This window comes from Amblyomma mixtum, chromosome 6 (genome assembly GCF_055824585.1).
Source record: "Amblyomma mixtum isolate Tamu chromosome 6, ASM5582458v1, whole genome shotgun sequence".
Taxonomy (NCBI): domain Eukaryota; kingdom Metazoa; phylum Arthropoda; class Arachnida; order Ixodida; family Ixodidae; genus Amblyomma; species Amblyomma mixtum.
The window spans coordinates 20,158,974-20,186,725 of NC_143017.1; the positions used below are offsets into that span (position 1 = coordinate 20,158,974).

General features: G+C 50.4%; 1 protein-coding gene across 1 annotated transcript in view; it reads right to left on the bottom strand.

The window, feature by feature from the left end:
- Nucleotides 1–21,718, bottom strand: part of LOC149338353 (putative aminopeptidase PLBD2) — a 97,238-nt gene extending 75,520 nt beyond the window's left edge. Inside the window, exons 1-2 of the mRNA XM_089550733.1 lie at nt 21,552–21,718; nt 10,358–10,604 (exon numbers count right to left, since the gene is read on the bottom strand). Coding sequence (XP_089406859.1) covers nt 10,358–10,604; nt 21,552–21,718 — 414 coding nt within the window. The remainder of the gene's footprint in view (nt 1–10,357; nt 10,605–21,551) is intronic.
- Nucleotides 21,719–27,752: the final 6,034 nt, after the last annotated feature.

Consider the following 27,752-nt stretch of genomic DNA (forward strand, 5'->3'; position numbering starts at 1 on the left):
ATACCTGGCGATACCCATAGGTACACCATTCCCACAATCACCTCATTGTCATGTATGCGTCCCGCAACCCACGTTTGGTACGTGCATGTGCCTGGTAGAGGCGTCTATGTACTGTCGCCGTGCCAAAGAAGCCCTCGCCACCACCTTTTCGGGACGCAATGGGCCTCTTCGATTATCCGCCTCTGGCTGCCCTCGGGCTGCCTGCGGGCTACCAGAGCGTCTAGCCAGGCACTAGATTTTCTCGGGCTACTCCGCGCACTTCCTAGGCGCCACCGCCCAGGCGGCGATGGCGCGGGTCCGCGCCGCTCCCTGGCGTGCCGCGGCTATTCTGCAACTGCCCTTCTCTGAAAACGTCGGTGCTATAGTAGCTATAGTAGCGCCACCCGCCGCGGTGGCTCAGTGGTAAGGCGCTCGTCTACCGAGCCGGAGTACCCGGGTTCGAACCCGACCGCGGCGGCCGCGTTTCGATGGAGGCGAAACGCAAGAGGCGCCCGTGTGCTGTGCGATGTCAGTGCACGTTAAAGATCCCCAGGTTGTCGAAATTATTCCGGAGACCTCCACTACGGCACCTCTTTCTCTCTTTCTTCTTTCACTCCCACCTTCTTATATGTGAGACAGATACTGCGCCATTTCCTTTCCTCAAAAAAATAATTTACTAATTTAATTTAATTTATAGTAGCGAGACGCGCGCGCGGCCATTTGTACAGGGTGTTACAGAGAACAGACCTTTGGGCTAGTTGGTGCATAGCAGACACGTACAAGCTCAAAAAAACACGCACAGAGAAATACTTGGACAACTTAACTTTATGTCTAAAGATTTTAAGTATTTCAAAAAATGGGATTTCAGATATAAAATTCTTTCTCTTGAGCGAAGTAATTCTGGGCCGCAGTGCGTGCTATGAAATAGATTCCAAGTGCTATTTAAGGGAATAATTAACTCAAATTTGTTAATTAACTTTTTAGTTACTGCTGCTATTTGTCTGTTTGTAATTAGGAAATTCTAGAGGATCATAAGTCAACCCGATACCCGTCGTTAGATTTACGAAAATATAACTGCGCGCAGAACTGCAGCGCTCAAAATATCCGCTCTTCGGACGTGCGCAACGGACTCATGCGGCAGCTGAGCGCCGCAAAGTAAACCCCCTGTTGACGTCCCTCAAATGTGAACACGCCACACGCACGCCGCGCTTTATATTCGGCCCGAACAGCAGCTAGCGGCGTCGTGTTCATCATCCGCTGGAGCCTCCTCGCCCGTCCAAACGTGGCATGTCATCACGAGTGCCGAGTGCGGCCGCGACCTATGATCCCGCGAATGCATTGCCCGTTGCGAAATAGTCTTGGTTTTAGAGCGCAGCTCTTTGGCGTCCGTTCCTGGGTTTCGCGTCGTCGTCGGCGTCGGCGTCGGCCTCGTAACCAGCTCCGCCCCCAATGTCACGCTTTTCAATTGGTCGAAATGCTCGTGACGTCACAGTGCGCGTATAGTGATGCTGCAACTAAGTTGGACTGATTTTTGTTAATTGCTTAATTAATCAATTAGCCTAATTAATATAGACGAGAATGAAGAGGTCAGAAGAAAAGAAAAGAAAAGAAAGACGCGCGCCGCAGCGACAACAGCGTCCGCGGAAGGAGACGCTGCTGAAAAAAAAACAGATAAGTACGAAGCCGCATTCCCTCCACCACGACGCACTTCCCCACTCAGTAAGACGTTGCTCGTTTCATATACGTTGTGTCGAACATCCTAGACAGTTCCAACAATTGACAGGTTAATGACAGAACACGATGGATAGAAATACAATAATATAAATATGAAATAGCCTAATTAACCTTTCTAGTTAGACCGCATAAATCAATAAAACCGAGAACGAAATTGGTCGAGTTGGGGAATCGAACCAGGGTCTCCGGAGTGCGATACGAGCACGCTAGCCACTCCGTGATGCCAGCTGAATGGTTTGGAATGAACAAAGGCGCGTCTAGCTAATACGGCGTCTTCGTTCACTCCCATCTTCCCCCTTTCCCTTACGGCGAGGTGCAGGTGTCCACCCAGATATGCGAGAGAGATACATTTCCTTTCCTCAAAAAATAAATTTACCGTCCAGCAAGGCGTACAGCCGAATTGGCGATGGCGTTCTGTGGACTCCCTGGCAGCGTTGCAAGACGCTGTCGCGTTCCACTCTTACAGGCGAAGCTTAACATGTTAACCACACATCAGTAACACACGCAGACAGCCAATGGACGCGTCATTCGCTGGCAGCACTTGATTCATCATTCACAACCACATTCTTAACGTACGCTCCCTTGCCGCACATGCCAAGGACGTACACCACGATCACATTCTGCGCCATTCCTCTGTACTTTGTTTTGCTGAAACCTGGATGGATCCCGAAGAGCCTCTCGAAATCATAGATTTCCTATAGTGCTGTGGTGCTCGCAGAGACCACAAGAGAGCGGCTAGAGTCGCTATCTACTTGCGCACAGGTCTCTGCAATACCAGTCGAAATGTTTGGCACGTCACATGAAGTTGGCGAACTGTGCGCCGCAAAGTTGCCCAACGGCTTGCTGGTAGTAGCTGCCTACTTCGCCCCTACCGCACTCACGAAAGACGTCGTGCACTTCCTGCAACTCGCATTAACCGTCCATTGATCCACACCGATGTTAGTAGTGGGGGACTTTAATGTTGACATAAAGACAAACAGCAATTAGATTTCCTATACTGCTGTGGTGCTCGCAGAGACCACAACAGAGCGGCGGGAGTCGCTATCTACTTGCGCACAGGTCTCTCTGCAATACCAGTCGAAATGTTTGGCACGTCACATGAAGTTGGCGAACTGTGCGCCGCAAAGTTGCCCAACGGCTTGCTGGTAGTAGCTGCCTACTTCGCCCCTACCGCACTCACGAAAGACGTCGTGCACTTCCTGCAACTCGCATTAACCGTCCATCGATCCACACCGATGTTAGTAGTGGGGGACTTTAATGTTGACATAAAGACAAACAGCAATTTCCTAACACTTATGCGGGAGAACATCCCATTCCTCTCGCTCGTAACGCGTCCCACGGCTGTGACAACCTCGCGAGGCACTTGTATAGATCTCGTCTTTGAGAATCAAGCATTGGGGTACCAAGTCGAACATATATCAGTCTATTTCTCCGACCACAAAGCTTCCTTCATGACTGTCAAGAACTGTTAGTGGAGTCTTTGTTAAAGGAATACGTGTGAAAAATAAAAAAAAAATTCTGTGATAGCGCATACATGTGTTGCTCGATTTCTTTGCCTCAATCTATCGAAAAGGTGAAACAGCTTATTTGCTGCGCTCAAATTTCGCATTAGGAAGTAACGTAATCGTCGGTAATTTTTGATACCACGGAGTTCGCTTTTGAAAACCTTTTGAAAACCTGCGCTCCATAATTAAGGTATCGATTTCGCAAAACACAGCCAAGCATGCATTGTGGTCGCTGTCATGAAACATTTATTTGTACAGGAACGCTGAGGGGCTCAGAAGAAATGATAAAAGTGGTAGCCTTGTATGCCAATACATAACTGCGCGCGACCTTTCACTGAACGCACAGTCGTTTTCTGTAGGACGTTGGCCAGTACTGAGATGATTCTGTCCTTGAGATCCTGGAGGCTTGTTGGAGCTGTTTGATGCAATCCAGTGGGGTCAAATCTTGCGACCTCGGTGGCCATGGAAGGGGGCCCGAAGCGCCCAATCCATTGCGAAGGAAAGTTTTTGTCACTAAAACGCACAGCTCAATAAGGCGAATGTGGTGACGCTCCATCGTGTTGGTACCATATCGAACGCAAAACGCTGAGTCGAACATCCGATACGAAGTCCGCAACCACATCCTTTAGAATGCAGTCTGGGTAACGCTTGGCTGTCACGTTTCCTTCAACAAAGTACGGCCCAAAGATGCGGCCGCGAAAAATTCCACACCACACATTTACAGAAAATTGCCCCTGGTTCCTGTGTTCTTGCAGCCCGTGTGGGTTTCCTATTGAGCAGTAGTGTGCATTGTGTAAATAACTATCGAATCTCTATAAAAGTGCGCATTGTCGCTCCAAAGTGCATTATTTAGAAAGTTTTCATCTTTTTCAACACTGGATGAGGCCCCAGTTGCAGCAGTGAGGCCTTCGCTGGAAGTAGCTGTCCGTGAGTCCCTAATGTAGAGATAGGTGATATGGGTATAACTGATGTTTAGACAACACTCTCCAAACTGAAGCGACATTGATTTGACATGCATCAGCGAATTGTCTCACCCTCGCCTGTGGCTTCCAGCACACGTACGCCAAGACGTCGGTCTCAAATCCTTAGCTCAGGACAAGATTCCGTCTAGTTCTTTGAGGATGCACCGCTTCGGAGCTGCGAAAACGGTTGAACGCCGTTTTGAACGAAGGAAGTGACGGTACGGGACGTCCGGTTTGTTTGTCGTGCAGTACATACACGTGCGGCAGTGTGGTTTCCAACCGCGTTCACGTATGCAATAACCATGTCGATTCTTTCAGCCGTCATAAAATGTCCACTCGCAGCTGCAGCCATGTTGAGTGGCGGAAAGGATAAAACAGCCGATACTAATGCCCTCCAAATGGAACTGATATCGCGGGTTTCACCACACGTTTCAGACTTTTACTTTTTTCGGAACTCATGGCCTCGCGCGCTGGGCTTGAGTAATGACAAGTCACATTAGGCGGCCGAGAAGGCTGCACGCAGATGGCGGCCACGACGAGCCACATTCCGTTCGAGCCGCAGGTAAAGCGCGGCGTGCGTGTGACGCATCCTGCTGTGAGTGACGTCATTACCGGGGTGTGACTTTGAAGAGAGAGAGTGAGTATTAATTTTATTGAGTGTCCGGCAGGGTTCAGCGTGGCCGGGCCTAGGCCTCCCGCGTGGGGACATCGAGATCTTGTCTGCGCGCAATTACATTTTCGCAAGTCTAACGACGAATATCGGGCTGGCTGCTCATCCTTTACAATTTCCTAATTAAAAATAGACTCCTAACTGTAATACCTAAAAATTTAATGAACAAATTTCAGTTAATTATCACCTAAATAGCACTTAGAACCCGTTTTATAGCGCCCGCTACTGCCCCTGATCACTTTGCACAAGAAAAACAATTACCTCCGAAAGCCTATCTTTTTTTAATTCTCTGTAACACCCTGTATATGGACTGGAATGACCGTGGTTCTTCATGCGATGTTTTGTTCAATGCCTAGCACGATGCAGGCGCTAGTCTCGACTATACCACGGTACATTTCGTCTGTGTCGCCTGCAATGGCGCCTTTAGCGGTAGTTCTCTCTGTTTATTTGTTTTTCGTACGTTTGTGTGTGATCGCAGTTCGACCATCTCACCACTTCGCAAGCGCAAATGCTCGCTTCATATTACGATCTCATACTTCTGATTCACAAAAATATTTCGGCTGTTCATTTCGTTTGCCCGTATGATACTGCAATGGTGTTCCAGGCCTTTCACGAGATCGGCCGCAGATTCAAGCTCCGAGTATGCGCTCAGACCCGCGCATACATAGATGTGGAGAACGTTTTTGGCGAGGTGTTGGTTGAGCGCAATACGAGAGCTTGGTCTTCGTAGCGTTCTGCGCAATGGAAAGGCGGATATGCTTTAAGATATGCTTGGCTGATTGAAGAATGTCCTTTAATAAAAGCCCTCACGAGCACATTGCTAGAAGCATCTGTGCTGGTATATATATGTGGCCACACAGTTGTCACCTATGGCAGCCGAAGCAAGTGCTGATTTTGTCTTCGCTGACTGTCGTACAGCTTGATGACCGGGCCTTCTGCACAAATGCTTAAGAGATAAAGAGAAGATTTCCCAGCGCTGATAAACATTCAAGCACACTGGGTAGGTGAGGCGCCGACACGCAAGGCCCGATTGCGGCGCCTTTCATTCGAGTGCCAGCCCTCTATGGTAAAGCTGCAGCATTACAGATACAATATGCCGCTAAATTTCTACAGTACACCCGCTTGTTCTAGGTTAACGTTCAACAAGCTGATATGCGCTTTTGTCGAGATCATGCGTGCATTCCTTGCCAGCAACAAAAGCCGGCGGCCGATAGGCTACGGTTTAACGAAGCGTATCCTGATTCTTTTCTGATTACAGCTTACAGGAAGCAGTCCACGAGCGTAGAAATCGCAGCGACCACAGCGGAGTCAATCACCATGCAGGGTCGATCGTCGGCGGTCATACCAGTCATACTTTCTGCGTAGTAAACAAACACGCCATAATGCGAGAGTACGGCTTGTCGTTTGATAAACAACTCACGGGCAGCTTTTCCGTCCTATGTGGTGTCGAGTGAAACACTTTAGATTGCGATTGCTCATCGCATGCTTTTGAGGATTTCTCGAAGCTTGTACAGCACACTATGCACCGAAAGCACACGCTCGAGCTGTCGTCGCCGATGTATGCGGGTGCGACACGATCAGCTGTTCGTTCTGGAGTGTGCGGCAGCCCTCAATAACTTCAGGTCGTCGTTTCCGATATTAAGGCGGAAGCCTTTAATGCCTCATCGTTGTAAGCAGGGGTTGTCAACAGAAATGTCATGCTTTTCAATTGGTCGAAATGGTAGTGACGTCACAATGCGCGAATTTCAAACGGGGCCAATTGTACTTTGGCTACTAACCATGCAACCAATTAAACAAGTAAGTTTGACTGAGTTTACTTAATTGCTTACTTGACCAATTAGTCTAATTAACATTTATAATCAGACCAGATAAATAAATAAAACCGAGTACGAAATTGGCCGAGCTTAGGAATCGAACCCCGGTGTCCGGAGTGCGAGTCGAGCACGCTACCACTTCGCCATGCAAGCTCGATGGTTTGGAATGAACAAAGGTGCGTCTAGTGAATACGGTGTCTTCGTTCACTCCCATCTTCCTCCCTTCCCGTTACGGGAAGAGACAGATACATTTCCTTTCCTCAAAAACCAGTTTACCGACGAGCAAGGCGTATTTGTCCGCGTTTCAGATTGGTCCAAATTGTCGTGACGTCACCGCGCGAATTTTGACGGGTGTCCACCGAAATATGTGAGGAGGTTACTGCGCAACTTCCTTTCCTCAAATAGAATTTTCGACTAGTGTCTACTGAAATATGTGAGACAGTTACTGCGTAATTTTCTTTCCTCAAATACAATTTTCATTTTCTTCATTACGGCCCCTCTTTCTTCTTTCACTCACACTTCCTCCCTTCCTGTACGGTGGAGCTCAGGTGTCCACCGAGATGACAGAGAATTACAGCCCTATTACCTTTCCTCAAAAAGCGTTGCGTTTAAAGGGCAACGCATCGTGCTTCAGTACACTACCAGCTTCGGGCTGTCCAGGAGGCCCGCGAGGCGGCGTAGAGCTTCGGGCTCTCTGTGCCGACGTGGGAGCTGCCCTCTACACCTGGCACCTAGCCGAGTGTCCTTCAGGACCTCTACTGTGGGAAATAAAGTTTTACCACCAACACCATCGCGCCGAACGGGTGGTGGCGTTCCTTGGACTCCGTGGCAGCGCTACAACACGCTGTCGCGTTCCACTCCTAAAGGCGAAGCTTAAGCGTCATTAATTGGCAGTTAATTAATGCACAACCAAAATGTGCAGTGAACAATCGCGTAGCAGAATGCAGCACTCAGGCTTTCGCCTTTCACCAGTTTAGCCGCTAAAGTTCCTCGTAATTTTTCTGCCGCACGCGCGCGTAGCAACCAGAGGCAGCAGAACATGAAGCTAAGGAGAGCATCTGCCCTCAATATCCGCGGAGGGTTGGTTCCGGTGGCCGCTAGCCCATGTGACCATGATGTGAAAGGAGCGCACTGTTAAGGCTCTCCTTTACTCAGCCGGAGTACCCAGTTTCGAACCCGACCGCGGCGGCCGCGTTTTCATGAACGCGAAACGCAAGAGGCGCCCGTGTGCTGTGCATATCACTGCACGCTAAAAATCCCCATGTGTTCGAAATTATTCCAAAGCCCCGATGAGCGGCCCCAAAGAGTGCGCTCTATGTCGTCACGACGCTGCCGCTCTCCGCGCTCGCATTGGCTGCCGCTTCCCGTCATTGACATATAGGAGTCTGGACCCAGGCGAAAAGCTCCGATCGGACGTTGCGACACCGTTCGCAACGGCGTGCCGCAGTCAGTTGCACTCGCTTTTCGCACATGCATCACCGCTTTTAGACTACTCCCTCTTCGGCTGCGTATCTCGACGCGCGCCGACGTTCAGGCGCGGCACTCCACTCTCCGCCCTCGGAGCGAGGCCGTGGGGGAGAAAATTCTCCCCCATCTCGTCCTGCCTGGCCGTGGAGTATCCCCCCTGCCCTAGCGAGGGCGAAAATTTGCTTGTGTCCCTGCTGGTGAGTCGGACAACCTCGATTCCTAAGCGTATTTTGTTGCTAGCTGGCGTTATTGTTGTTGTAGCAATAAATGTCTGCTTGTGTCAGCCAGAATGTCGTTGCTTTGTTCCCTCAGAGCAAGGCCCGCCGTGGTCGGCGTGCACTCGGTGGCGTAGGCGGTCACGGGTTGTGGTCCAGCGGTTTTGAACGGTGTAAGCCGTGGTTACGCAGGGATAACGTATTGCCTCTTCTATTAAAACCCCACACGTGTGAATGTTCATATATGCAGAGCTCGTTATTCTTAAATTAACATTCATAGATCCCTGAGAGTCGTCATACCATTCTTGGTGCAGTGGTGCCGCAGTTATGCGATGCGGGACGATTGCCTTGTTGTGCCAATCACTGCCACCAGTGGGGCTTGTGCAACCCAGGTTGCTCATGTCGAGCAACTTCTAGCGACTAGCCATTAATATAACTGCCAGCCGCCACGGTGCGCAGTTTGCCACAATTCGGTGGGAACGTTATCATGACGTCACAAGTTTAAGTGACCTATGCTGTCCACCTGCCTCCTAGGTTGCTTCTTTGGGGATTTTTCGCCAATGGTCACGAACGCCGACGCTGGATTTTCGGCCACGCAAGCTCCTTAAACCTTTCGCGTTAAATCGTACGCAAACATGTGAAAGCGAAGACTCATAATCTCGTGCTGTCACATCCATCTAGCGTGCAATGCTTTAGAAATACCGAAAGCACATTTCGCCGGCGCCAATTAACTTTCTGCCTAAACACCAGGCTTCGTTCAGTTTTGTGGTCACATATTCTGAGTGCCGTTTTCGTACAGTGTAGCACAGACAGCTTTCGTTGGGCAAATTTAAGAGCTGGCGCATTTCGTTTTGCCTGAAGAAAAAAAGAAAAGTATGTCGGGGTGCAATAAAGTGGGGCCGAACCGAGTCAGGAACCAGTTCGGAAGATTTCTTTGAATCGTTCCGGTTCGGATTAATTTCCAACATGACGAAAAGACGTTTCGATTCTTTCCTGTTCGACCCCCTGCATGGTCCCCGTTTAATTTGATTTCATTCCGTCTGGGCAGGTAAGCTTCGACGGTGGAAAACGAGCGACGCAGAGGGGCCACCTTGCAGAAATTTAGCCTCTCCGCCTCTCCACACTGTCCGTGTCCCAGCATTCCAGCTGGTCTACACAAAGCGAAATATATTGCGCTACAAATGAAAGTATGCTTGCTATTTCATTCGGACAGCGCCGTAAGTGTACAGCCGAACTTTATACTTGATTTCATTGCAGGCTGCACATGTGCTTGCTTTTTCCTGCTGTCCACATAATGACTTTCTCAAGCAAACAGGCCATTGATGAACCCAAGGAAACCGGCCATATGTTAATAACTTTCTCTCACTTTGCGTGACCCCCGTCTCCGCTTTAGTTATAATGATAATAATCATGTTTATTCAGTATAATCTCAACATACAGAAAACGGAAGCGCCAAAGGCACAAGTGGGCTTGTGCGGCGACAACCGGCCGCCGCGGCAATCTTCGCGCTACGTCAAAGCTCCATCAGAGGCAAAACAAAATTAAAAGACTTAAATATAAAGAACATAAAAATTTTTGCACAAAACAAAATGAAAAAGCACTGATAAGATTTTAGTACATGTTAAAGGTTCCCTAACGCTTGAACAGCAACACGTAGTTTTTTGCGGGTTTAAAGAAAATAAATCGTCCGCTAATTCGTTAAAGATAGCTGGCACGTAATATTGTCCAGTTGCTTCGCCGTAGTGAGTGAGCACTCTCGTTTTAGGATAACGAGGAACATGTCTCAACGGTACCGGTTTCGTATTTATGTGCCTGTATGCGCTGCTCCAAAAATATTTCAGTTACATGGTGTAAACGCTGCTGCCATGACGGTAGCTGCGGAATATTTCATCGTTTCCTTGTGGCAGTTCTACTGACAACAACGGAGCAGGAATACGAGGCGCGGTTGGCAAAGCGCGCTCTGCTGCACGGACTCTCCTCTGTGGACAGGGACGGTCAGCTGTTCTCTCACCTGGTGCCAGTAGGGGTCTTTGTCCGCCAACTGCGCCGCCTGCTCCTGCATGAAGCGTAGTGTGGTGCCGATGAACTGGAACAGCTTGACACAGCCGTCAGGCTGGTGAGCGCAGTACTGGCTCCATAAGTTGTCATAATGCATGCGGGCCCTGTCGGCGGTAGCGTAGCCTTCGAAGATACCCGCGCTGAAAGCCTGGTCGCGGTCTGAGAAGCTGCCGTTGGTGTACAGCTCCAGGAAACCGTAGCTGGGAAGAGGGGGGAACGCTCATTGCACCACTCGCGCACTAACGGAGAGGACAGTAAAATTACACTGCCGAGTTCATATCAATACCGCAGGAAGCAGTACTTTCAGTCATGACAGAAGGAAACATATGGTTTCAGACATGGCAGATGAACGAAACACACGCACACAAGACAGGGTACGGGACGAGCGCAAACTTACAACTGATTTTATTCAAAGGATACAGCACATATTTGAAGGAAAGAAGAATGCACAAAAAAATGCATTCTTCTTTCTTGCAAATATGTGCTGTGCCCTTTGAATAAAATCAGTGGTAAGTTTGCGCTCGTCCCGTACCCTGTCTTGTGTGCGTGTGTTTCGCGCAACTGCCATGTATGGAGTATTGAGCCAACAACCCCGACAACACGTTCTACTTAGAAACATATGGCCATGCTGTAATTTCGAGCCGCCCCCCTGTCGCAGCCACCGAAAATAGGCGAAGTACGAAAGCAACTGCCTAAGTTGTGCGCCGATTGAGAATTCAAGCCCATGACCAAGGCAAGTCTCTTACGAACGACATTGTGAAAATTGCCTTGATTTCACTTTTGCCTGTGAGTTAGAGGGCTATCGGAGCATCCAGGAAGGTTCGTTTAGGAGAGAGTGTGATATATCTAGAATAATACAAAGCTCTTGTCTCACGGCTTGGTAAAGGTCTTCGTGAATCTATATCAAATACAAAATTTGCTCTAGTGCCCCCCTGATTTCTTCAACAACATTTTTGATTCCATACTCTCATCTCAACAGAGTTACCATATTATTTTTTCGAAAATATTTTCAGTATATCTGACGGCTTGTTGAATTTCATTGCCGAGTGCAAAGCTGTGTTTCAATAAGACTATAAATTTCGTTAACCGCGCCACATATTTCCCCGAGAATGTTTCGGCATTTTCTATCCCATAGGGCAGTAAGCAACCGCCGCGGTATCTTAGTACGTATGGTGCTCAGTGTCACAAAATTCACCGCATTTTTGAAAGAAACTAGAACAGTGCCATGCGGATGCTTCTCGCCGGTGCGCGTCGTAAAACAGGGGAGAAAGAAATCCTGGAGAGCGACTAGCCTTGTGCGTGTGGTCGCCCCTCCACCACCGCTCTCCGGCGTGACGCGCGGGGTGATTGAGTCAATCATGACTCAATTTTCGAATGTCGGAGACGTTTCTACTCCCCCTCCCCTTTCACTCGCTCGTCGGCGGCGGCTCCAGACCCGAAAAATCTGGAAGCAAGTCGAAACCACTCCCGGCTTTTGACCAATGGGGTTGCGCGCCCAGCGCGTGAAGGAGGAGACTGCACAGCCGATAATGTGTGTAAGTGCACGCCTGCCCTGGCGCGAAGAACAGACAGATGTGGAGCAAGCCTATATAAGAAGGGCGTTGACCGCTGTAAAGAAACGACATCTGGTTCCTCCTCCTACTGCTACCACGATAAGGGGGGGAAATCTGACTGTGCAGCCTGCTCGTGGCCCCCCCCGCCACCGAATACGGGCCGGTGTAGTTTCGGCTACTAGGCTTTGTTTCGGTGCAATGCCAGCAGTGGGGATGGGATGGCCGGGACCCATCCTCTGGGGATGCAAACCCCCAATGGGAGTGGCAGCGACTCCCAGACGACTGTGAGGGCCAGTCGTGCACGTGAGGTCCGATGCCTGAGCGGAGGCAGGCCTGGGTTTATACTCAGGTTGGACCCACGAAATCCGGCCCGGAAGGCATGTCAAAACGCCGAAAGGTTTTCGAATACATGCTACCTTCCTTCCTCTGCGCGCGGGGGCGTGCAAGTCTGGCTACCGGCGCGTCGGTTTCTGGTTACGGAGAAACCAGGTCCGCGCGGGGGTTCATAGTGGCCAGGCTCTGAGGACCGCCGCCCCGGGGAAGCGGCCTTACGGCCGGCCGCAGGCTTAACCGCCTGCGGGATGCCGGGGGATGAGGGCTTAGTACTGCCTCGTAAGAGTCTGGCGAAAACCGAAGATGTGTGGAGTACCGGTGGAGTAGGCCCGGGTCATCTCATCCTAAGCCACGTTCTTGGTTAGTGGCCCGGTCGCCCAGCCTTGAACACTCTCTCCTCAGTAGGAGAAGAGTAAGCTAGGAGAGGAAATAAGTGCATGGATGGTTGGAGGAAGCACAGATGGACCCCCCGGAGCGACCAGTTCTGAGGCCGCGAGGCCGTTGACGTTCTGGACCTCCACTGGCTCGGGACTATCACACATACTTCCGGTGTCCGAAAAACTGCGAAAAACCTTCGACGGCTAGTAGCCGGCAGGTGGGAAAGGCCTTCTAGTGTGCGATGAGGAGCCCCAGGTAGCTACTGACCCCGTGTTAGGTTTTCCTGTCTCCGACGGTCGGAGCCCGTTGCGTATGGTGGGTGGTCGGGCATCCCGTGAGTGGGGCCGCACCATTGGGCAATCTCGATGCTCTCCCTGCCCTGGCCAGGCGGGCCAGTAATGGAGTCGAGATAATTGAAGGATCAGAGCAAAAATCTCGCTGTCCCCATTCCCTTCCCACGTCCCATTTCCCTTTCCGCTACTTCCCAGGGGAGGTCAGGGGAGCCTCCCCGGGCCCGCTCTCTCGGCTGTGGGTCGCTAATGTAGCATTATCCCTAATATTTTATTTTTCCACCCACGGGTGGTCAAATTACAACTTGCCTACGGGCATCCTCTTTTATTTTCCAATTGGGTTAAGCCTGTTGTGTGTAAACGGTGCAGGCAGGGGCCTATTATTTTTATTTCCTTTTCCGTTGCCCCAACCTATTCAATGTCCCTATCTATTCAATGCTACCACGATAGTAAACTTTTTTGCGTCTATCTATTTTTGTACCCTTTCTGTGCTTAACAAACCGGTAGAAAATATTTTAGGTTCCTTAAGCACCATTAACAGGTTGTAAACAAATGCACACGATGTTCATGCGAGCGGTTTAAAGCGGTGTCTGCATGCATGTACTATCGCGCTCAATATGAGTTGCAACGCGCGGTCATCGACCGGGGCTCGTTCCGTGGTGTGCTTCCTCCAAACAGTCGCTCGGAATTCTGGGAGAAACTTCTTCCTGAGCGGGGGTGCTGTTCTTTCCTGGAACAGCAGTTTCTCCCAGAATTCCGAGCGTCTGTTTGGAGGAGGCACGCCACGGAACGAGCCCCGGTCGATGACCGCGCGTTGCAACTCATATTGAGCGCGATAGTACACTCGCCGTAAAAAGCAAATGGAAGGCGACTCTGTCGAAAAATTTTAATTTCTCTAAATCTAAAGCATAACTAGCCATGTTTATTGGTGCACAGTGCAATTCGCAAAATCACAATTAGGCTGCACATATCTATTCGAGGAAGCAAAAATTGGGGGGAGAGGGGGTTGCAACGAATAAAATATTTCGTTAATATTACCTCCCATTTGCTTCTGGCGGCACCTGTTCACAGTACGACAATTACTTGCGCAGCCGCAGGAGCATTAAGCCTCGCCATTTTAGATAATAACAATAAAAAACATTAAGCAAAGCTTTCAGAGGATGCAATGATAACCATTCAGATGATCCATCCGTTGGCTCGAAGAGGTGGATCTCCGCGACATGAAGCCCGATCACGTTTAACACGCCTCAAGGGATCAAATTAGGATTCTCACATGCCTTTCGAGGCTTCGGCCAAACCATAGTGTCGTCTTCCCACTCCTTTAGAACCGTATCAGCCGAAACACTGCCTGTCGGAACCGAACCATCAGACGCAGCAGCCGTCCTGGCGAGGCGTGCGCCGAGCAGTCAGGAGGCGTGTAATGGCGGCGTGATCACGTGATGGAGGATGGCAGCCGCCATGATACGGCGCTGTAAAGCGTCTAGAAAGTGGCCCAGCAATGACGGGCATCTGTAACACTGCGCTTGCGCGACGCGCGCAGCGTGGCCGCGGAGTTGGCAGCGGCGGCGCACCTGTTACGCGGCGCATGCGCAGTAGTAGCTTTGGCTCGGCCCGATGACCTTGCCTGCACGTAGCGTAGAAAAGCCGTGCAGAGCGAGCTTGGAGCTCGAGTGTACTTTTGTGTCAGCTTTGGTAGCTGAGGGGTTCTTTGTCAAGCTTAGCGCAGCCATGATGGTAGGCCCCGGCATTCGACAAGCCGTGTAGAGCGGACACAGGGAGAAAGGGATGAGGGCATGAAAAAATGAAAGAGAAAAGAGAGAAGCAGAAAATTGAAGCCACTATGAAAAATCAGCCTTCGTTAAAGTCACAGCCTATCATGCAGGCCAATAGTTCTCAGGAAGCGGAGTAGTGCCTTGGAGGCCTTCACCGCCGACGATCGCCGCGGCCAGTGGACTAGAATCTTCATTTCCGTCAGTGTGCGTAGATCTAGACGCTCCAGCGCACGGCTCAGAGACTGCGCTTTACGCATGGCAGTCACAAAGAATGTGGAATATAGTCTCGTCATACTCGCAGATGCCACATGCAGGGCTATCAGCCATACCGATTAAGAAAGAGTAATGGTTGGTGAAAAATACACCAAACCATAGCGACACAGCAAAGTTTCTTCACGTCGTGTATAGGCCGGATGGAAGCCGGAGATTCAGATCTGGGTCCAAGGATTTTAAACGGGAATTGGAAAATTGGCCGGAATCCCCCGCGGCAAGCGCGAAGCCATCACTGCCTTACTCCGCACGCACATCAAAATTCCGGAAGGCGCTCACGTCAAGAAAGAACTAGTCTGGAGGTTTAGCTCGAGCACCGCATACCCTGCACTAAAATTCACGGCTCTCTGAACAGTGACCTCGTTCAACGCTGCGGTTGTGCGTGTTTATCCATCATGCATTTTTCCCAGCTGCTAAACAGTCCTATTAACATGAAACATTCACACGGAATTTCGGAGTCTTTCATTACAAGCAAGGTCCCTATAGCGCAAGGCGTGACATCCATATTCTTTTTTAAGAGTATGATGAAGTGTGGCCCAAGCGAACATAGCATCATAACACACCACAAATAATTTCATTTTTCAATAGTTTCTCGTTGCTCCCAAAGGCAGCAATTCACTGACCATGGCACAAACGTTACCTTGGCGCGAATGCACATCTTAACGCGTAGGACCCACATTTGACGTTTAAAAAAGGTTCCTGTGGCCTATTACCGGTGTGAAAAAAGGCTAGGTAGGGCTGCATGTATATGGGTACAGGAAGTAATGACTGATCACAACCTTTTTCATCTGACTTCTGAACAGGCCGTACACGTGTTCTAAAGGAAAGCAAACAGTCATGAATCCGAATATATGAGAACAAAATGTTCTTACGACCGTGTTCAGAAAACACAGATGAGGACCTAGCCACGGAATAATCAAAGCTGCCAGGAAGGAATGGTTTGTGGTTTGAAAAAAACGTTAGAGATCACTGCGGCTGCCCGCTATGGGGGAATGCGAAAGTAAAAAACTTGAAGCATGTTCGACGAGAAGTGCGCAACCTCTTCACCAGACTCTATCAATGAAGAGAACAATTATGCCGACGCATAGGTTCCCTTCCATAGCACCCCAGAAAAGCAAAAAAAAATTATTTGTAGACCATTTGCAGTCAGAAAGCGACGTAAGTGTGTTGTGCGAAAGTTTCACAGCGTAACGTCTAAACGAAAATGTTGCGAATTTGTGTCCGCGTCAGCAGGAAGTGCTCCCTACCTCTCCAAGAATGATTTTTTTATTATACTCATTTCTATAAGAAAACAAAATGGCTGAGGCTTAACTTGGTTAAGCCTGGAGAATGCCAAGCATCATCGTGTCGCGTAATTTGGAGGCGCACAACCACAGCGACGGCGCGAGGTGGGCCCCTGTTTCTCCACTGCCGTGACGTCATCGTGTCACGTGGCGTGGCATCATCGTGTCACGTGATTTGGAGGCGCACAACAACAGCGACGGCGCGAGGTGGGCCCCCGTTTCTCCACTGTCGTGACGTCATCGTGTCACGTGGTGTGACGTCATGTATCACGTGATTTGGAGGCGCACAACCACAGCGACGGCGCGAGGTGGGCCCCCGTTTCTCCACTGTCGTGACGTCATCGTGTCACGTGGTGTGACGTCATGTAGCTAAAGTAGTATGCTTCGCATAAAAAATGGTGACGACATCAGCATAGGGCAAAGTTTCTATTTTACGCGGTACGACCAAGAAGCCATGATTAGCTGCGTTTTTGAGGATACTGAGCTGTAGGCGGGTCGAGATATACAACGTGAGTTAGGAGAATGGTATCGAACAACTGGACATATGATTACGATAGTCTATAATCCGAAATTTTGGCGGAGCTCTTCACACGCTACCCGCCACCGCTGGCAGGTGCCATGTTGCGCTGCTAGCCACCCTCCGTGATCTTCCCGTGGCAACCTTCTTCCAGGTGGCGTTTCGCTCGTCTACTTCGACAACTAGTTACGCCGACCAAGGCGAAGACAACGATGCGGGACGCAGGAATGGGCGCCTGAGCTCGTAAAAAGCGCACCCTGGCACCGACAAGAGGGCCTCACCCAGCTTTTAGCTTCCTTACACACCCCGTGTGTTGAGTTCTAATTTTAGCGCGAATTTATGAAATTGGGATGCTATTTATCTATCCCAGCCATTTGCACTAGACTTTTTACCGTTTTTTAATGTTCGATATTTTACGATATTGCTACGGACGCTGGGAGGACGACGAAGTGGTTTTGTTAAGAAGACGACGCTGAGGTGCGAGCTTGTGTGCTGTGAGACTACTCCAAGCCGTCGGTCCCTTGCGTAGCAGATTACCTCTGCTGTTTCTATTGCTGCTTCTAGCCGCCACGTATCATTTGGTGGAGGTGCGGAGGTGGTGGAGGAGTTTTAACGCCTGCCGCCATGTCCACGGTTCGCGTCGCCGAAGGCAGCCCCGCTGCCGTGATTGGAATGTGCACTGCGAGAGTCAGCATTGCCGGACGTCATATACCCGTTCTGTTCACCGTCCTGACCAGGTGCCCTCAGGACATAATCCTTGGCCTTGACTTTTTAACCGCCCATTCAGCTCTTATTGACTGTTCCTCAGGCCTTCTCCGATTGGATCTGCCCCTGTGCAATGACGACTCCACCAGCTCACCTCGCCTTCAGTCCACCGAGTTTGCTCGTCTCCCGCCACAAGCTGCTGTCTACATCCCTATGTCGCCTTCTCCTCCCGTCCCTGATGGAGACTACGTCGCCTGCCCTATCACCGCTGTGATTCTGAATCGTAACGTCCTCTTTCCCCACACCATTGTCCACATCACCAACAACTGCACCTGCCTCCCTGTCCTCAACTTCAGCCTGTCCCCTCAGGTACTTCCGACCGGCATTTCACTTGCTGATCTGTCCCCATTGACCGATTGCACAGTCTCTGTCCTGGCTCCTGACCCAACGACTGCCGTATCCAATGTCCCTACATCGCAGCCCTCCAGTGAGGATTCTATTTCCCGGATGATAGCGGCCGATCTACCCTCTGCTGATTCTACAGCTCTTCACAGCCTCTTGTCCTCCTACAGTGATATTTTTGATTTTGGGGACCGTCCCTTGGGTCAAACCTCTGTTGTCGCCCACCACATTGACACCGGCGAGGCCCGCCCTATTCACAGACGGCCCTATAGGGTCTCCCTCGCAGAGCGCCGTGTTATTCAGGCAGAAGTGGACAAGATGCTGGCCCGCAACATCATCGAGCCTTCGACTAGTCCTTGGGCGTCCCCTGTCGTGCTTGTTAAAAAGAAAGATCAAACTTGGCGATTCTGCGTCGATTACCGCCATCTGAATGCCGTCACAAAGAAAGACGTCTACCCTTTGCCCCGAATTGACGACGCTCTCGACTGCTTGCACGGCGCCAGTTACTTTTCCTCCATCGATCTTCGCTCAGGTTACTGGCAGATCGCTGTCGATGAACGGGATCGGGAGAAAACCGCCTTTGTCACCCCGGACGGCCTGTACCAGTTTAAAGTCATGCCTTTTGGCCTGTGCAATGCCCCTGCCACCTTCGAGCGCATGATGGACTCCCTCCTGCGCGGTTTTAAGTGGACGACATGCCTCTGCTACTTAGATGACGTGATTGTTTTTTCGTCCACATTCCAAAGCCATCTTCATCGCCTTTCAGCCATACTTGCCGTCTTCCGCCGCGCTGGTCTTCAGCTGAACTCGAAGAAATGTACCTTCGGCCGCCGACAGCTCAAGGTCCTTGGCCACTTGGTCGATTCTGCTGGGATCCAACCCGACCCCGACAAGGTCCGCGCCGTGCGTTCATTTCCCACTCCGCGCTCCTCCGGTGATGTGCGCAGCTTTCTCGGCCTATGTTCCTATTTCCGCCGGTTCATCCAGAACTTTGCGGAAATAGCCCGACCTCTTACCACGCTCCTCAAGAAGGACATCCCGTTCTCTTGGGGACCCCCCCAAGCTGACGCCTTCAGAGCCCTTATCAATGCCCTCACTGCTCCGCCTTTGTTGGCTCACTTTGATCCTTCAGCCCCTACGTAACTTCGGACCGATGCGAGCGGCCATGGCATTGGTGCCCTACTTGCTCAGCGGCAACGCAACAAGCTTCGCGTTATTGCGTACGCCAGCCGTCTCCTTTCTGTGTCAGAGCGCAACTATTCTATCACCGAGCGGGAATGCCTCGCCCTGGTTTGGGCTATTGCCAAATTCCGCCCTTACTTGTTTGGGCACCCCTTCTCTGTTATCACGGATCACCACGCCTTATGCTGGCTTTCTTCGCTCAAAGACCCTACAGGCCGGCTGGGGCGCTGGGCTCTTCGCCTTCAAGAGTACACATTTTGTGTCGTCCACAAGTCCGGCCGCTTGCACCAGGACGCGGATTGCTTGTCCCGTTACCCTGTCGATGCGCCTTCCTCCAACGAATGCGAGGCTGACGCCTGCGTCTTATCCATCTCGGCCTTCCGCAACATTGCGCAAGAACAGCGCTTGGATTCTTCGCTACGTTCCCTCATCGACCGCCTCACTGCCTACCGCTGTGATGCGTCCCTTGCCCCGTTTGTGCTCCATGAGAACGTCCTCTACCGGCGCAATATGCGGCCTGACGGCGCTGACCTCTTGCTCGTGGTCCCGCAACACCTGCGCCGCAGCGTCCTTGAGCAGCTTCATGACGTTCCCACGGCCGGTCATCTTGGAGTCTCCCGCACCTACGACAGCGTGCGCCGCCGCTTCTTTTGGCCCGGTCTATACCGTTCTGTCCGCCGTTATGTGGCCGCTTGCGAGCTGTGCCAACGACGGAAGACGCCCTCGGTTCTCCCTCCCGGACACCTTCAGCCGATTCCCATCCCCGAAGACCCGTTTTCCCGTGTCGGCCTCGACCTGCTCGGCCCTTTTCCGGTGTCTGCTATGGGAAACAAATGGATCGCGGTCGCGACGGACTACTCCACGCGCTACGCTATTACGCGAGCGATCCCAACCAGCTGCGCAACTGATGTCGCTGACTTTCTCCTGCACGACGTCATACTCCACCACGGTGCTCCCCGTCACCTGCTCACCGATCGCGGCCGCTGCTTTCTTTCCAAAGTGGTCGCCGAACTGCTCCGCTTCTGCTCCGTCCGTCATCAATTCTCCACGGCCTACCATCCGCAGACGAACGGGCTCACTGAACGTCTGAACCGTACCCTCACCAACATGATTTCCATGTACGTCTCCGACCATCACCGCGACTGGGATATTAGCCTCCCATTTGTTACATTCGCCTACAATTCTACGCGTCACGATACAGCCGGTTTCTCCCCTTTTTATCTTCTCTTTGGCCGCGATCCTTTGCTGCCCTTCGACAGTGTGCTGCCCGCCACCGCCTCCACGAGTCCTTACGCTCGGGACGCCATCGCTCGCGCCGACGCTGCCCGTCTTGTCGCCCGCCAGCGGCTGTCAGCCTCCCAAGTCAATCAGAAACGACGTCATGACTGTCGCCGCCGTGACGTCACCTACTCTCCTGGCTCTCTTGTTTTACTCTGGGTCCCTTCCCGCCGTGTGGGCCTTTGTGAAAAACTGCTTCCCCGATATACAGGCCCTTATCGGGTCGTACGTCCGGTGACCGCGGTGACGTACGAGATCACCCCGCTACATCCGCCATCCCCGGCCGCTGCTCCCCGCACCGACATCGTCCATGTGTCCCGCCTCAAACCTTACAACTCGCCGTCTAGCTGGACTGTGTAGTGCGCACCGGGACGGTGCTTTTGCCGCGAGGGGGGTCATGCTACGGACGCTGGGAGGACGACGAAGTGGTTTTGTTAAGAAGACGACGCTGAGGTGCGAGCTTGTGTGCTGTGAGACTACTCCAAGCCGTCGGTCCCTTGCGTAGCAGATTACCTCTGCTGTTTCTATTGCTGCTTCTAGCCGCCACGTATCAATATGTTCCGTTTCATTAAATGTCACAGTGGCTTTAGCTGCCCTTGCCTGATTAAACTCCTAATTCACTAACTAACTATATGTTACGCTCGGAGTAATACAGGATGTACTACGTCCTCCACTGCGGACGAGGGTTTCGCTGGTGAACACACTCAAGGTTAGGTGGCACTACACATATATACGCCCGAAAGCAGATGGTCGGACAGCTGTCGCCATAGCTCAGTTTGTAGGGCACTGGACGAGAAATTCGTACGTCGTGGGTTTGGACCCTACCGGTGGCATGTGCTTGTTTTCTTCTACTTTCTAATGAATTATCTCTAATATAATTACCCTATTAAACTACCATTGATGGAGAGCACAAATTCAAAAAAAATCAACCTTGCTCCTCGGTTTCGGTGACTGTTGGCTTCCGTCATCTACGCTGGGGCATTCAATCTCTTGCCATTTTATTCTGTTACTAGGCTTTAGGCTATCAAAAGGGGGCTCTAAAATGAGGAAACGAGCCAAAACGTACAGAAGTATTGTGCAATCTCTGCATGCATCGTGTCTAGTGCTGCATATTGTGAACCATGCTAGCCCGCATACCTGTGATTGTACATTAAGAAAAAGAACGGCAGTATAGAAGTGCTTACCCATGGCTCGAGTATTTGGCACGAAAGGACCCCCATACAGGGCTACTGCCCTGTGGCTCCCCTTCCACGATTTCAAAAACGGGCGGCTCCTTGCTGACTTGTCTCACCCAGCCGCCAAATTCCGCGCAGCAGGAGGAAACCAGCAACAGCAGCGGCAGCCGGTTCATTGCCTGCAATTAAAAATAATGAATGGCGCGCAGGTCTTTGTTGCATCCACTCATTGTGATTAGCGCACGGATTCAGCACAACGCTAGTTAGCGTGAACTTTCGCCCGTAAGCTTTCGTTGGAATTCTCGCGTTTCGAGCCGCGTTATTGCTGACGATCGGTGATAAGTTTCTATTCCTCCTTCAGCGCCAATGTAAAGGCCGTGCAAATCGCATTTTAGGTTATGATAGGGGGGTCATTGGGGTATCTGTTACAGCCGGCGTCGTCGATTCGGTGGACGCAGTTATTGCGACACGCGTCTCTTCTTTCAATCTTTCAACTCACTTCTTCAACCTACCCTCTGTCTGCACGTGGTAGCGACTGGAACTCGACTCAGCTCGGCCGATGGGCATGCCCGTGCACTTTCCTTTTCATCCTCCCGTCAGTCTCAACAATAGTCGGGGTTGTTCTGTGCACGTTCTAAAAAGCATCATTATGTTTGTGTGCCTGCTGCCGCTTTCCGCCCGAATGCCCACACAACATAACACTAGCGACGAGCATACTGGTCCCGAACGCAGTCTACTAAAAAGCGCAAAGGACGTTCAAGACAGCGCCAAGACTTCTGCGGAGCTATAACACAATTTAACATGTGAATAAGCTCACGGGCGAATAACGGATTCAAGGCAGCCACTTGGAACGAAATCTAGTAAGCAAGGCCTACGATCGAGTGCCGCGAACTTTTCGGGCACCTCCCGCAATTTTCTCTGGGGAACGTCAACTTCAAGGCCTGCGAACAGCGTTTCAAAGCTTTCGTCATGGGAAGAAAGGTTAAGAAGACTGCCAAGAAGGAGATATTTCTAACGGTTTTCGGAAAGGCCATGTTTATAACAATTCAAAACATTTTCTTTCCAAACAAGCCAAAGGAAGCAGCCTAGGAAGACATCATTAAAACCCTCCGATGGCACTACGATTCCAAACGTGCCACGTTCATCTTACTGTCCTGTGATGCGGTTCGCAGAGGCGCACGCTTTCCTTCCTGTCCACTTCTCTTCCCACGCCCTGTTCCTGTCGCCGTCCTTTGTTAGCCTTTAGCATGCCGGACCCAATGGCCCCGCCGCTCTGGACATGTATATAATTTCATTAAAGGGGGGTGCACGACTTGCTGCGTGCGTCATACGGCCCCTTGATGACGTCGCCCGATTCTTCTCGCCGTCGCTGGAGATTTTCTGTACCTTCTGCGAGTTCAAACACGCATGCACACATGCCGCCGGCTTTGCTCGTAACGGGACTATTAATACTGTCGCATTGCAACTGTACAGTCGGAGAGAAAAGTCTCCAGACCACGTGTTCCTCTAACGAAGCCTATAGCTCTGCTATTGGTCGGCAGCTGGAGACCACACTTGCGGAGGAAAAAGTTAACTTTTTGTTCTTTCATCTCCAAAAGTGCGGTCTCCAGCCGCTGTCTGATAGTGGAGCTATAACCTTCGTTTGAGGAACACGTGGTCCGGAGACTTTTTCCCCGACTATACCTTGTTGGCGTCCGTCCGTTTCGATCAGAACGCATACTATTGAGCTTCATGAGTCATGTCCAAAAGCAAGTTCTACAAATTATGAGGTTGTATATGCTGTTTTCTATATACACAGCGTCCGAGAAACTTTTGTGATGTGCTTGCCATTCGTAAACAACTTAAGATCATTCGTAATCACAACACGAGATGCCAGAGCCGTAGGTCAGGCGCGAATTCCGTACACTATTTGCGGAATATTCAAAAATATTTCGTTCTGCTAGAAAGCCAAACGTTAATAAATTTCGCCACTGCTTGCAGTGCTTCTAACGTGGTATATCCTTTCTTCTTGTTACTTGGTATCATGGTCAATTTGACCCAGTAGAGCATTCTTGCAGGCTAGTTGGTTCATTTCAGCAAACGCTAGGACTGTGCGCATTACACAGGACAGGAGACATAGAAAGTGCGACCGTGGATTTTGTTCCTATGTCTCCTGTCCTCTTATTCACGCACTTCTACCTCTTATTAAATTTCACATCTTATTGAGGTATTGCTGACTCCGCTCCTGCAGTGTGCATATCAATTACTAGATAATGACGCGCACTTTCTTCCATTTTTATATGGATTGATTTGGCCTATACGTATGAATTGGTGGCAAAATTTAATACAGCTATTTCGAGTCGTTATAGCAACGGCAAAATTTTATCGTGGCTGGTCACCCTGAGCCCGCCTTTAAGGGCTATTTGGCTCTTGTCGAGAAAAAATTGGCTGGAGTTCCAGCCGGCTGTACCTAGTTTAGAGAGGGGAAGCTGTCGACGTTCTTGATAATAAGAATCATCAGATTCAGTCTACGTCTACGATACACAGCCGAAGCACTGGTTTCAGCGCGCGACCTCTCCATGGCTGTCTGTTAACATGCAAGCAACTTTTTCTCCTTTCTTCTTTCTTATCAAATGAAAGACGAGTCCCGTAGTTCAGTGAAATTACGAAGGCGAGCGAACGCCTCTGGCTCCGCGCGCCGCAGCTGCGCCGAGGTGCGGCGAGTCATATCCTACGACGTCACAGCCACACCCCTGCTTCGCCACTTGAAGGTCATTCTTCGGATCGACATGACCTTGAGATTTTGCATGGGAGCAGTAGAGCCGCTCTAAAAATGCCTGCTTATCGTTACGTAATTCACTGAGCTTGAGCATTATCTTCGTGAGACGCAGTAGACTTCTCTAATTCTCCGAGAGGCAGAATCTTGGGATGTGCTTCCTTATCTACATAAGAACCATTCGCATCACGCGTTTAAAAAAATAAAAACATTCTACAAGCACACTCCCAATAAGACACGGTCGATCCTCCGACGATATTTGGCCATTTATGTCGACATAGCTCTACACGAGAAAGCGATGAAACAGTCTTGGCTGGCCATATCAACAGGTGCAGTAGCAGGAATCCGCAAGTGGTATCGCCCCGTTTACATCACTTTTACAGTTTTCTGGCTCATCACTCCTCTTAGTAAAACACGTTGCGGGGCTTCTTGGTGATGGATTTTCTTTTCTTGAAATTTAAACAGCGCTACATTTTTGGGCGAATACACAGATAGCCATGACAGGAAGGGCTCCCGTCCTGTCATGTCTATCTGTGTATTCGTCTAAAAATGTATCGCTGTTTAAGTTTCAAGAAAATAAAATATTACTCCCCTGTTATCGCTAACGGCATATTTGTCATCACATGTCTGTAATGCTTCAATGGGACTTGACTTATTAATGCGTAAGCACTACTTGCCTCACGTGTGGCGCTGGTGTAGTCTTGTGAGGACTCGCCGCGTTTATGAATGGTAAGTGGAGAAGGAACAATTCTGCACATATCCGCATTGACCCGCTGAGCTCCGAATGATGTGCGGTTTGATGGCCAGCGTGAAATAAGTTACAGAAACGCACAGAATACTGCAGACATAATAAACCACAAAAGCACCAACGGAAACAGCAGTAGTGCACAACGCTTTAGCATTCATAGCATGCAAGGAGATTTAATTGCCCCCGGTTGTTCTTATTCCAATGTACTGTACCTTTAGTATACCCAGATGCATTGCACACGATTTTTGCTCGTTCCTTGACCTATGCATTGCTTCCGAGCCTATGGACCACCTTTGCTTGTCCTAACGGGTAACTGAGGGATGGAGTGTAGTGTGGCATTCAATCGGTCAATGAGCCGCGGGAAACTAAAAAGGTAAGTAGATTAACATTCCAATCAGGCAAGCGATGCATATTTCGTCATCATCCGTAGCCTCTCTGCGCCCACTGCAGAACTAAGGCGTCTCCCACATCTCTCCAACTAACCCTGTCCTCGGAAAGTTGAGGCTACTTTAGACTTGCAAATTTGGAAATGTCATCGAGCCACCTTACTTACTGCTGCCCCTTGCTGCCCTTGCCTTGTCTTGGTATCCAGTCCGTTACCATTAACGGCTGTCATTTATCGGGCTTTCGCCTTGCTTGCTGTGGCCATCCGCATTTCTTCTTCCTGATTTCGAATAGCATGTCACTATAAATCTCCTTTGATCCCTGACCCAGTCTGTTCTCTTCCTGTCGTTTACCGTTAGACCTATCATTTTCATTTCCATACCTTGTTGAGTTCTCCTCCATTTTAGTTGAGCCCTTTTCCTTAGTCTCGACGCTTCTGCCCCATAGGTGGGTGCCATAAAGTAAAGTAAAATAGAGCTTTGTCTCGATAGATACTGGTGAACGGCCATCATGATCTCAGAGTATGTGCCAAATTCGCTCCATCCCGGCCTTATTCTTCTAGTTACTTCACAGTCGTGGCCCAGATCTGCGGTCGCTACCGTCCCTAACAAATTCCTTCACCTCTTGCAGCGCCTCACTATATATCGTAAACCGATGTTCCCTTCGGAAACAGTTGAACATTTTCTCCATTATCATTTTTGAGCCCTCCGCTCTGCTTTGCCTCTCTAGGTCATTGATTATGCTTTCCAGTTTATTCCCTGAGTGACCAGGCAAGGCAATGCCATCAGCGAATCGCAGATTACTAAAGCATTCTCCATTAACGTTTATCCTCAACTGCTCCCACTCCAGGTCTCGGAATATCTGCTCTAAACAGGCAATGAATGGCATTGGAGAAATCGTGTCTCCCTACCTGATATCTTTCCTTGATGGAATTTCATTGCTGTCTTAAGGAAGGAGCATAGTGACTGCGCAGCCGCTATGAAAATTTTCGTGTTTTTACATATGGCTGTTCTACACCTTGGCTCCGCAGGGTCTGCATTACTGCTGAGGTTTCGGCTGTGAAAAACATTTTGTCGTAATCTATGAAGGCTATATAGGGGTTCGTTACAGCTGGCGCATTTCCATATCCCATGACTGATGTCGTTTTTAAACGTCTTTATTTGCTCAAAAAGAAAGAAAAGAAACAGTGGTTCTTCCTTGTTCCGTCAGGCTGACCTTGGGAACGAAGAAATACGCGCCGCGGTTTGCATGACTTACCCTGGAAGAAGTAAGTATCCTTCCTGGGCCGCCATCTGCTGTGCAGAATAGTATGAATGTGGTCTATTTTCGAGTACTCTTTACGAAAGCTTCGCTGCTCCTTTGGTTTATTGAACCCGAAGGTTGTTCTAATTATATCAGCCATCATCTTTGTTAATACACTGTAGCAAATGAAGAGTAAGGTGATCTGTCGGTAATTTTTCGATTCCTTGACGTCCCCATTCTTCAGCTTTAAGATAATGCTAGCACTCTTCGAAGACTCTATTGTTACGTGACGGCAAGCGATGAAGAAAGGACTGCATGACCGATGGCGATGATATGATTTAATGGCTGCGGGCCTAGCACGAGCGCTCCTACCCGCGCCACTGCCCGCTTCGTCGTCTTCTAGTCCGTCACATGACTCGGGGCCACGAAGCGATCGTCCCGATCGCGCGAACTAGAAGAATGCCACAGACCATGACCAGCAGGACGTGATGATGGGCGTGGCAGAACATATGAACAGAGAAGAGAAGATGAAGGGCTTGCCGTCACGATGAAAGAGATGATGAGCGGGTGAAGCCAGGTCCACGAAGACTGAGGAGCCACCGGTTTCTGGAAGTCAACGCCGAGGCCCGTGGACACGCCCAAGGGCAGGGGCTGGGGTACTTGTTTCTCGTGTGAGTGTCAGTGGTCAATGGGTACTCTGGTCAGTGGCGGCGGTCTCGGTTCAGTGGGGTAGTAGGTCGTTGGGTTTCATGTGGGTTCTCATGTGGGCGGTGAGTGGGGTCACAGGGCAGTTGCGGCGGTCGTTGTGTCGTCGTGTCTTCTTGTCGGGGCTTGGGGCGGGGCGGTGAAGAGCGGCGGCGTCGGGGCATACCTGGCAGGCTGAGGAAGCGCCGGGAGCTGCGAGGCCGTGACCTCTCCACAGAAGACCTCGGTGTACAGCAGGCTCCTAAGCTCCGGGACCGGGATGAAGAAGGGACCCAGCACCTTACACCAAATGTTACGTGACGGCAAGCGATGAAGAAAAGGACTGCATGACCGATGGCGATGATATGATTTAATGGCTGCGGGCCTAGCACGAGCG